Raw genomic sequence first — 12,348 nt, forward strand, 5'->3', positions numbered from 1 at the left:
TTCTATTTTTGTAGGACACAGAGACGACCACCTGGTGGAGGCAGGCTAAGGCTTTTGTCGGAGGAGCAAGAGAGGGAGCTTGTAAACATGGTCATTGCCAATAATGTAATCCGCCTGCAAGAGATTAAAAGGAGAGTGATTGAGGATAATCATCATTTTCGAGGGATAAATGCCATCAGCCTCTCCACAATTGATCGTATCCTCAGAAAGCACCGGTTCCGGATGCCGGAATATAGCCTGTGATGTGGACGAGATTCTCTGGCCTGACCCAGAACAAAGACGGGATGCTGAGGCGGATTTTATTTTTTTTTTTTTTACAGTTGTGCTGTGTAGTACATGAATGAATAAAAATGTGCCAATGTATACATTGGTTGTGTCTTTTGTGTTCATGTGAAAAGGTTTTTGAGGGGGTTTTTGACAAGCAACATAACTTACCAGTTTTGGATATATTGTTTTGAATTTATTGCACCAGTGTGTAATACTATGTTGTAGTGTGTGTGTTTTTGAAAGCTTGTGTGTGATGTCTGAGGGAAAAGTTTGTTTTTTCAGCAAGAGTGAATGGTTTTGAGTGTAGAGCTTCATTTTGACCTGAAAATAGGATGTTTGGGGAATTGGGTGAGACGTTATGGATTTGTGTTTACTGTTTTGAGAATACGAGGCATAGTTTCAAGAAATGTGTTTAAGCAATCGAGAAAAACTGTGTAAAAAACGCTGGTTTTCAGGTGTATACTCCTCATACATGATTAATTGGAAAATGGTTCTAAATCAAATTTAAAAATGGAAAAAATTATATGTGAAAGAATAATATTATTATTATTATTATTATGTATTAGTAAAAATACAGACCGGAAGGGTGGTTTTCTATTCTTGTGTTTTATTTGGTCCAACATCAACCTTGAACAACCAAGAGAAAAGAATTAAGACTGCAGATGAGTTGTTTTGGTTGTGAGTCTGTTGATACTGATATTCAGATGACAGGGAATCATGGTGTTGCAGGGTAAGCAGAGGCAATGTACTTCTTTCCATCCCCATAGCTGCTGTTGTCCCACGTATAGGTCTGAATGCCCAGAGTCTGTCCTCCCAAACTCACATAACATCTGAGAATACAGTCAAGCAGGTGAGCATTCCATGCAATGCATATATAAAGTTGTAGATTTACTCGTATGAACAAAAATGAGTTTTATTTGATGAATGGCTGGATGGACAAATGAATGTGCATAGGCAGAGAACAAAAACGAACAACTCACTTTTTGCCAGGGCGGGTGATGTAGCAGAGACTGTAGATAGCCAGATCAAATTACAGCCAATAAAGGCAGAATCAACCTCTTTGAAATCGCCATCCCATTCAAACTGCATTCCAAATACATCAGGATATGTGCTCCACTGAAAGAGAGGAGAAACTTGTCTTTTACTAGATCAAAACTTATAATACAAGTAGACATCCAGACTTTTAAAATGCATGTTGTACTAGCACTGGTTTGTTTTGATTCACATGCTCAGTAGAACTCACAGGGCCATTAAAGCTATGGCTGTAGTAATTCAGGAGTCCCTGTTTCTCATTCAGATAAAACTGCAGCCAGTTGTGGAAACCAGACACCTTTCCACCTTTAATTTCCCCTGTTGACACACTACATGTCAGCCAAAGAGAGATAAAAAGCAGTCTGACAGTCAATCACATGTGGTCAACACAGACTGACCTACAAAGATGTGCTCAAACCCGCTGGAGTCCAGTTTGCCACTAGATCGAGAGTAAAGACCAAACCACATCATCTTCAGATCCTGGATAAACTCGCTCTGTGAGGACTATGATAGAATCATATTCTTGACATTTCAATACCTTCTGTAATTATACAAAAAAAAGAAAAGAAAAGAAAAAAAAAAGAACAGAAACACATAAACTCTTACAAATGGCTTTATTTACATAAAATACAAAATCTTCCTAGATTTCACATGTATGACAGTGATAGATCTGAGGTTTGAGGTTATGGATCAGTGTCAGCGGCGCAGCGGAAGCCCAGATTAGAGGCAGAACTGTCCGGAGTATTTTGACTATGGGCTGCACACCTGTATCTGTAGCAGTAAGACTACAGAGAGAGAGAAAAATATGTTAACGTGTATTTAAACAAGTTGTATAAAAGCTTCCAGATGAAGGTTGTATTTTCCTCTTAGGTGCATATATATTTGGTGTATATAATATGTGCATACCAGCTTTACACTACTGTTCAAAACTTTGGGGTCGGCAAGATTTGTTTTTGAAATCTATTATGCTCACCAATGCTGCTTTTATCTGATTTTTTAAAAATACAGCAACTAACTTTTTGTCTATTTTAATAGATTTTAAAATGTCATTTCTTCCTGTGATGGCAAAGCTGAATTTTCAGCAGCCATTACTCCAGTCTCCACCATCACATGATCTTCAGAAATCATTCTATTATGCTGATTTGCTTAAGTATTCTATTATGCTGATTTGCTTATCACCTGCGGGCTTTCACATTGAGCAGCATTAACTACACAGAGCCGTTGTTCACTGACGAGCTGCGCAAAACTCTACACTCCTATCCAGTAGGTGGCGGGAATGCACCATTTAAGTTGGTTTGCCAACCGCCATTAAATTTAAAAGAAGAAGAAGGAAGAGCTGCAAAATCGCGCGAATATGAACGTGGTGTTGCGCAGCTTGCCTGTGAACAACGGCTCTGTGTAGTTAATGCTGCTCAATGTGAAAGCCCGCAGGTGATGGAGATTTACCGCTGATTAAAGAACCGGCTTTACTGACAAGATGCGCGTTAAATATCGCATGCGATTTATCGTGCAGCCCTAACAGGTATACGACTTGAAAACATATCATCTGATTAAACAGTATATTTTATTTATTATTCAGATTTTATTGTGCTTTTCTGTTATTTTTTGTAAAAAACAAAAAAAACAAAAAGGCAGTCAATGAAACAAAACAACACTTTACTCGTCAAGAATATGATAACTGCAAACATAAGTGATTAACTGAACAAACCTAACTTACTGCGTATATCATGCTCTGTCTTGTGTGGGCTTTCGTTTGCTGTTTTGGAGTATATATTTGCACCATCGTGATGTTCCAGTTTGTTTTCATCACTTATATAAAAGGTGACATCGCTTTTCAGTCCCTGACAACCACAACAATACGTGCCCTGTGACTCAGACGACTGCTGTTCGAGCACGATGTCGCCTATATCACTACGCACTGCTAAAATGCAGAGAAATAAACCTGAAGAACTATTCAAAGTTGATGCCATAGCCAGTTTCAACTCTGTTCCTGGTGAACTGCAAGTCTGTAAAGAGTCATGTGATCAGTCAGCTGACGTCGATGCTGCTATGCACAGAAATGATGGAGTTCACTGTCCTGGACTCATCTAACGTTTAAACAGCTCTCCGTTTATGTTCTCATTCATCTCAGTTGCAGTTACTCAGCTAGCGTGTAACATTTGCTTTAGTCACCTAGTTGTGCCGCTGCCGAAATCGGTGACCTACAGAAATCTGTGACTAGAGGTCGCTGTTCATAAAATGTTCGTGCGAGGACGCGCCAGGCGCTCGTTCACATAATCTTGGGGGAGCCTGTTTAAGTGATGAGGAGAAACAGGTTCATTACATAAAGAAATTATATTTTTAGACACGCTGTCTGGGTGCTATTGCTTGTTCTATAATTATTATTTCATCATTATTATTTTACTGTTTGTGTTTTAATTTGATACTTTGATTTTTAATTATGTATTGAATATATGAATAAAACGATCCATTTAATCTGGAATTATTATATATAGGACATTATTATTATTATTATCATTATTATTATTATTTTCAGGACAGACTGTCTGTAATGCTCCTTAAATTAACTCTGTTTATGTCTAAACTTCTCACTTCTTTATTTTTTTAAAGCATTTTGGTCTGATTGCTCTGATGTGGACAGCTGCAGATAGCAAGCAGGGCCATTAAATCTGACAGAATATGATGTTTTTCACATAGAATGGCTTTTTTTTAATTTATTTATTTTTTTTATTCACTCTGGTGATGTCTAACTTCCATCTCTGTTCCATACGTTAGAAAGCATTTTTTTTTTATGTGAACAGCAACATTCATACAGCAGGGTCACCAAATCCAACAAGGCAGCATAACAGGTTACTGAAATCTGTTACCCCCCTCTGTTTCACACAGAATGGATTAAATGTTATCCATATTCACTCTGGTGATGTCTAAGTTTCTATCTTCTATATTTTAGAAATCATTTTGGTCTGATGTGAACAGTTGCAGATATACAACATATTCACAGAATCTGACAAGGCAGCATATCAGGTTGCCAATCAGTTTCTGTCATCTGTTTTACACAGAATGGCTTTAATCAATGTCCAGATTCACTCTGGTGATGTCTAAACTCCCTGACCTAATGCCCTGATAAATGAGCTTGATTAATACAAAACATCTCAAAACTTTGCACAGCTTTTCAGATGCTGCCTTGCTGCCAATGGCATGGAAGTTGGTATAATGGGGGGGCATTTAAGGCATCTCCAATAGGCTACTGCTGACATTTCTCAGCTGATTTTTACTTCACATTTATATGGTAGCTACCTTTGCATACAGTTAATTAAAGTAGAGATGCTTATGATTTAGGCCATATTAAGCCATTTTGATAAAACCATGCACAAAATTTAAAACGTTAGTGGTGCAAGTTTAACACCATTAGCAGACAAATATTTCAAAATGTGTTACATCACTCCCCGGTCACCCCTACTTACACATTTTTGCATATTTTGGCTATAAATAGGCTATATAGTCTCTATAGACCGTTCACAAGAAGAACAAACTTTTTAGTCAAATGAAAGGGAAATTCTGGGTCTTGTAGTTCTTGAATGTCGCAGAATATCGAAACGACCAGAGCGTAGCACAACTGAAACACAATTTCCCAAAATCCCATCGTACTCCACTGTTTACAGAGTCACTCGGCAAGCCGAAAAGAGACGAACATCGGGGCGATGGACTGTTGCTGGACTCTGTGAAGAGTCGGGATATTAACTTTCTTAAACAGAGGACGAAACATTTGGGAAAATACCGCGGACACTTTTGCTTCAACTTCGTCGGAGAGAGGTGAGAGAGAGACTACACAAGAATAAATGGACTACTAAGAGTTTTGTTCATGAATTATGGTTCATTAAATATTTATCTTATCTGCGGGAGAGCATAGCGCTCCTGCTGACCCCGCCCCTAGGTTACAACAACTGCCATGAGAAACTCGCATGTAGAAATTAAAAAAAATAAAAAAAAACTACAAACTCAACGAGGAAGACAAAAGTGTATCAGTTGGCCGGAGCTGATGTTTTATACTGTTTAACGCAATGATGAAGTCAAGAAGAGGTCTGGTTCCGTGAGTTTATTTAGGGCATGCAGTTCATAAAATGACTCTGGTTTTCACAAATGCGTTTGCTGGAAAAAGTTAATGTGTACATGCTTGGTGTTATTTCTGTCTTTTTCGTTTTGACATTGTTGACGGGTAGAACATTGAATTAGGTTCTGTTGTCAAAGACGGACGATCTGCTGATGTTCAACAGATAAAATGGCACAGAATCTGCATTACGCTTGCAACAGCATCAGATGAAGCTGCAAGTAGCGCAATAAGTACAAATATATACATTTTCATGTAAAACAAAGAACAGTTTTTTGTATGCTTTTTGCTTTGTAGGTAGGCTACATAGAAATTCACATGCAAATCCGTCCTCCGCACATCCGTACATCTCTCTTTCTCTCTGCATATTAACGGTTTGGTTGTCTAATAATTTGTTAATCAAATCTAGTAGTTACAGGAAGAATCTGTGATGATACAGTCGTCATAGGAGTTACATGGAACTGTAACAGACAGTACAGTATGCTCACAAATCCTGTTTCTACAGTAAACCTATTTCTTATATCAGCCGGGTTATTCCTGTTATGCAGTACATTTCCATGTCTCCATGCCTTAGTATGTTGGATAAACCACAATTTTTTATATGAACATAGGAATAATAGGGATAGTGTAGAAGACTGAAAATGTGTGATGCCATTTACAGAAATACTATGAGGGAAATAATATGGCATCTATTTTTGAAGTATTACTTAATTACAGAATAAGTACTTTCAGATAACAAAATCAGAGTATTATTATTATTATTTTTATTATTTAGCACTTAGCATTTTGGCATGTTTTGCTAGTTGCAAATGTAACACTGAATGTATGTTTTTAGTATGTTATTCCAATGCACTGGATTTGGAATGGGTGTCCAGTCAGTTAAGTTAATAAATAACTTGCCAACTTGTAATTTGCCAGCTTCTGGTGATCGAAACTGAGTGGAGGAATGAGATTTAGGGATGAACTGAATTGGAACCGAGAATGTGAAAAGGCCCATGCTATATAAGCATTAGGTAATACTATATATTTAGGATGGATTCAGCTTAAACTATAATAACAAAAGAATGAAGATCCATGCAGCAATCAGTTTTAGAGTCCTCAACTTGTTTTGTTTTTTTCACATCATGGGTTACTGATAATTTCATATTTAATATTTCCAATCACATGTTGTTATTTAGTTCATGCAGTGAGCCACTTGTGGTTTAAAGCCAATTATGCTGTCTTTGAAGACATTAAATTGGTTTAGACTTAAATATATTTTTTCTTTGTTTTAAACATTCTGTTTATAGAGCTCTGCAGAGCTAATATTTTTTATGTTTTCTATTTGAAACGGCTTTGTTTCTGTATTATGTACTATAGTGAATGACACTTCTAACCACACATTATATGTACAGTACTGTATATTGCTTTACATTCGTAAATCTACAGGCCTTTTAATGGTTAGAGCTACTGTTGGGCGTGTCTGTTTAATGATAAACCTGAACACAGACCTTGTCATAACCTCTGACCTCTGCAGGTGGTGGAGTGGTTGCCATGATGGATAAAATGTCAAGTTTCCTGCACATTGGGGATGTTTGCTCCCTTTATGCTGAAGGCTCTACCAGTGGCTTCATAAGCACTCTAGGGTGAGTTGATTGACACTGACTGTTGTGATAAAATGGTTTGAAATTACATGTTCATAAAATTTAATTGAAAGCAGATTAGCGGATATTATGAGCAGGGTATTTAAAATGAATTTGTTCCAAGAGATTATTACAGCAAATAAATCATTAACAAGCAGAGCCAGCTCATTTGTTTAAGGTCCAGACACTCTTTTCTTATTAATTCCTTAACATTAACCCCCCTCTGTTTTTTGCTGTCAAAAATCTTAAAAGAATAGTTCACCCCAAAAAATCTCATTTACTCACCCTTTGTATGAAACTTTGGAAACTTGTATGACTTTATTTCTTTCATGGAACACAAAAGGAGATGTTTAGTAGAGTGTCCAAGATTTTTAAAACAAGCTTTTCATTAAAAACTACACAATTTTTACCCCCTTCATCAAACAAACCTATCAAATGACTTCAGAAGACTTTTAATATAATGTGTGAGTCATGTGGAGTACAAAAATTCCTCCTATTGTGTTCCTTGGAAGAAACCCAACGTAATACAGGTTTGGAACGATAAGAAGATGAGTAAATTTTCACAGATTTTTAATATTTGGATGATCTAACGCTTTAAAGATCAAGACTGCATGAAATTTGCTGTGGCTGAATGCTAATCTTTGATGTGTAGATAAGAATAACCAGCTGTCAGCAGTTTAACCCTGTGTATGTGTGTGTCTGTGTTTTTGGCTGACTGGTCATGGAATTTGGATGATGTCCAGTAAGCTGCTGCTTTGGGCCAAAAAAGGCTAAATACAGGCGCATACTTACAAGTGCACTCCATTATTTACTCACTCAAACGCACAGATGCTCAGACAAAACAAAAGTACAAACATCTATAGGGTAACACTCTCGTTGTTTGTTTCAATCAGGTTGGTTGATGACCGATGTGTTGTCCAACCAGATGCAGGGGACCTGAACAACCCACCCAAGAAGTTCAGGGGTGAGCAGTTTGTGTGTGTGCGTGTGTTTGTGTGGATGTTTCACCAGTTTATTTTCAGTTAAGACAGGAAGTTCAGTTACTTAAACTGGACTTTGAAGTCAAAGGTCACACATACCCTAGAGAAAAGTTTGTCATTTCCATGAAAACCACTTAATTTAGCAAGTCATCCTACATTCTTTGGAATTACTATTCCATTATATTCCAAAGCTTGTATTGTATTATTGTCAAACAAATCTTTGAACGCATAAATCTGTGGACGTTTACTTTGTTGTGGAAATTGTTACCAACACAGAAAGTGCAGATCTACTTAGTTGAAGGACTTGAAAAATGAATGTACTTCAAAGGCTGCTCACAAGATTGTGTGTGGTTGAGGCTGACTGCCCTCTAAACTCCCCACATCACTCAAAATGCATCTGCTGGTGACATTGAGAAGCTACATCAGGAGTAGGTGTGTGAGTGAGTACATTTATACATCGTGTGTACTGGTTTCCATCAATAGTTGGCTACTGAATATTAAAGGAATAGTTTGTCTCAAAATGAAAATCCTGTCATGAATTACTCATTCCCATGTTGTTCAAAACATATGTGACCCTGGACCACAAAACCAGTCTTAAGTCGCTTGGGTATATTTGTAGCAATAGCCAAAAATACATTGTAACATTTTACACTGTATTCCTAGTTCTTTGAAGCCATACATAGTTTTTTTTTTTCCTGTGAGGAAAAGACATTAAGTCATGATTCATTGCTAATCTTCCCCCCATCACAGCTATTAAATTTCATACTCACTAGTGCATATACAAACTTGGCACATCATGAAATGTGAAACATGCCATTTTTGCATTAGTGACAACCACAATTGGTTGCTGTAACCAAATTTGATTAAAACACAGAAAAAAACAGTAATATTGTAAAATTCTATTACAATTTAAGATAACTGTCTTCTATTTTAATATATAATAGCCATTACTCCAGTCCTCACATCTCCATACTCCAGTGTCACATGATCCTTCAGAAATCATCAGCTGATTTGGTGCTCAAGAAACATTTTTATTATTATCAATGTTAAAAACAGTTGTGCTGCAATATTTTTGTGGAATTGCTGCTTTGAACAACATAAGGAACTATCCCTTTAACTTTTATATATTTCTCTATCGAATGCATTTATCTCAATAACTCAACCCGGCTGATAAATAAGCCTTGCGCAATGTGCTTGAGTCTGTGATGAAGAGAAGGAGAGGAGAGATAATTGTCTGATGGTCAGTGGGCCCCCATAGAGAGGAATGCGTACTATTTCCTTCAAATATAAACACATACCAAAGCAAAACGGAAGCATGTGATGGTTCATTTTATGTTGTTATTATTTCATGAATATATTTGTTTTTTGGGTATGCATTCATTTCCAAGAGATCAAACTTATCTGGCAGAAGATAAACGAGCAAAACAGACTGGCATTGAAGGAGGGACCTGAGCTATATCATAGTGGTTTGGTGTGGGGAATTTTTAAAAAACTTTTTAAGGACCAGTAAGCAACACCCTGGCAACCACCCAAAACACCATTGTATTAGCAGTGTGAGCATTGTGGCAGCAAATTTTCTCTCTCAAAAAACAAAAAAAAGAAAGAAAATATATATATTTTTTTGTAATCAGAAACTCTTAAACACTGTGGTTTTTATACGAGAGTGTTTTCTACATTCCTCCAATGACCCCAGAGCTTTTTGGTGTTTTATCATCCCAATCTCCAGAAACTAGAAACAGACCAGATTCTCTCTCTCTTTCTCTCTCTCTCTCTGTCAGTCTGTCTATCTCTGACTCCCCCTCTCTCCTTATTTGGTAAGACTGGAGTTCTGCTGGAAAGAAGAACTGCATTTTCACTTTTATGACTGTAGCACTTTTCTTATCACTTTTGAAAAACTGTATGTGTTTTCTGTCATACTACATCCTCCTGAATTTATGCAAATTTTTTGATTAAGTTCTGTTGAAAATGTTAGAAGTTTTTTTTTTGCATCTGATGTGAGGAGACTAGTCCTTTTTTAAAACGTTATGCACATGTATGCTCAAACCACACAGACAGAGTTTACCTATTGATTTTCATACTGATTTTCTTCCTTCCCTTTTATGATCACCTTGTCATCCTCATCAGCAGGTTTTGAAAGCTGTGTGTGTGTTTAAAACACAGTGTGATTGTGTGTGTGTGTGTATGTGTGGTGTTCTGTTTGTCTGTGCTGGGATGAAATGTGTGTTCCCTCTCTCTCTCTCTTTCTCTGTCTGTAGACTGTCTGTTCAGACTGTGTCCCATGAACAGATACTCGGCACAGAAACAGTTCTGGAAAGCTGCCAAACCTGGAGGAACCAGCACCACAGATACTGTTCTGCTCAACAAACTCCATGTGAGTGCAAGCTTAGTCTTTCCCTAGCCACGATCATGATCTGTTTGTTTATATTAATATAGGGAATTCCATTGGCTCCTTCAGAATAATGCTGCTCATAATAGCTGGTCTAGAATTAGTATCCACAAATTCACAGATGATTGGCTGGTGGAAACACATGAACATACACAATCCCAAACCCTTTAGTAACAACTATCCTGAGGTACAACATTACATTCAAAATGAAACGGTGGTAGTGACAGATGTTTTCTTCTATATTGCGACATACATCCAAATGAAACAGTTGATCAAATAGAAAAAAATGTTGGGTGGGGACTTCCTTCAGATTTTGACTAGATGGAGACCGATTATGAATGTGAGCTTGAAGTCGATTGTCAGAAAGGAGCAGGGTTTAAGCAGTCTAAATTATTGGAGAAGTCCAGCACATGTTATGACAGTTAGGAATTTGTGAAGTAAAAAAAAAAAACTTTAAAGGCAGCAAACATGGAAAAAGAAAAATTAATTTCCAAGAACAGGAACTTGTTAACATTAAATAATTTTTGTTTTATTTCATAGGAATATACTGCTATTTTTTAATGACTGTCAATTAGGGCTGGACAATAATTCAATATCAATATGTATCGCGATATAATTTTTGTGATATGTGATATGATTTTTAAACACATTTCCGATATTTCGATATACATTACCAGTGTTTCCCATACATTGATTTATTTGTGGCGTTTGACTTCGTTGAATAAACATGAGCACTGCACGTTTCAAAATCATAACACGGCGCGGGTGTTTTATATGAATGTATCTCTGAAGGGAATTGACTGTCTTCAGAAATGTTTCGATGAAATTTTCATTTGATCTGATAAAATAGCATTCATGAGCGAAGTTGCTTTGATTACAGCCATTACTGGAGAAACCGCTAGTTTTATCACTCTAAAAGTATGGGATGATATTAGACTCTAAATGATTAATAGATGCACGCACAATTATCCACGTACTGCATAAATTGTATGCATGTATCTTACTAACCACAAACAAATACCTTTCAATTTGAGTCTGTGGAATTCAGGATTAAATGATTGTACAGCGATTTTTACAAATACAGACATGTTTGCGAATAAAAATGTTCTGTTCTGCATTAATATATCATAAATTGCTCGAGCAGAAAGTGTCCGGCTTGACGGCTCCGTTTTCAACTCCGCCCCCGACTGCAAGCGGCTACTCTCGTTGACTGCCGTCTGTAGCCGTGCTTCAAGTCGAACGCACCTAATGTTACATTGTGTTTTCTTTGTATCTTTTTGGCTTGGCTATTCTTCTCTACCGTAGAAATATAATAAAGATGTTTTATTGAACTTGTTCTAACTTAACTTGTCTTAAGACACAGACTAGCTTATATTAATTTTGCCAAGAAAAACTTCATGACGGTACCTTGTTTTTTTTTTTCTTTCTGTAATTCAACGGCATGTTGTCAGTTATTCCTTCCTTGTAGGCTATTATTATTATTATTATTATTATTATGCAAAGATGAAGTTGACGATGCTGATTAGCCATCTCTGCAGTACGAGAGAAATGCACCTTTCAAATAGGCCTACAGCATTGCAAATGCTGCAGCCTGTTCATTATCAGAATAAAATACAGTCAACCAAACATATAGATACACTATGGAATCTAGATACACTGGTTAATTAAAATAGCCCGTAGTACAATCTGTGCCGTTCAGCCTGAGCTCGGGCCAAGCTCATATTTGCTCGTGTGAAGAGGATGATTTTTCATGTGAAGAAGACCATGATTTTTTTTTTTTGGAAAGCGGGTTAAGTTCAAATCCTGGCTTACACAGGCCTAATAAATAATAGTGTGTTGCATTCAATTTCAAATAGCCAACATTGTGAATATGGAAGCATTTGGATTCGTGCCAAATGAGAGAGTAAGAAAGAGGATTATAGGGCCAAACAATAAAAAAAAAACATCTCCAGA

General features: G+C 36.9%; 1 protein-coding gene and 1 pseudogene across 1 annotated transcript in view; one reads left to right on the top strand and one right to left on the bottom strand.

Moving 5' to 3' along the window:
• Window positions 1-887: 887 nt before the first annotated feature.
• LOC107748390 (poly(U)-specific endoribonuclease-A-like) lies at window positions 888-3,492 on the bottom strand (annotated as a pseudogene).
• Window positions 3,493-4,996: 1,504 nt separating this feature from the next.
• Window positions 4,997-12,348, top strand: part of LOC107748403 (inositol 1,4,5-trisphosphate receptor type 1-like) — a 40,933-nt gene continuing 33,581 nt past the window's right edge. Inside the window, exons 1-4 of the mRNA XM_016563185.1 lie at window positions 4,997-5,112; window positions 6,924-7,032; window positions 7,923-7,993; window positions 10,265-10,380. Of these exons, the coding sequence (XP_016418671.1) occupies window positions 6,941-7,032; window positions 7,923-7,993; window positions 10,265-10,380 (279 nt within the window). The 5' untranslated portion in view covers window positions 4,997-5,112; window positions 6,924-6,940. The remainder of the gene's footprint in view (window positions 5,113-6,923; window positions 7,033-7,922; window positions 7,994-10,264; window positions 10,381-12,348) is intronic.

The sequence above is a fragment of the Sinocyclocheilus rhinocerous genome, unplaced genomic scaffold, assembly GCF_001515625.1.
Source record: "Sinocyclocheilus rhinocerous isolate Xijiao unplaced genomic scaffold, SAMN03320098_v1.1 scaffold890, whole genome shotgun sequence".
NCBI lineage: Eukaryota > Metazoa > Chordata > Actinopteri > Cypriniformes > Cyprinidae > Sinocyclocheilus > Sinocyclocheilus rhinocerous.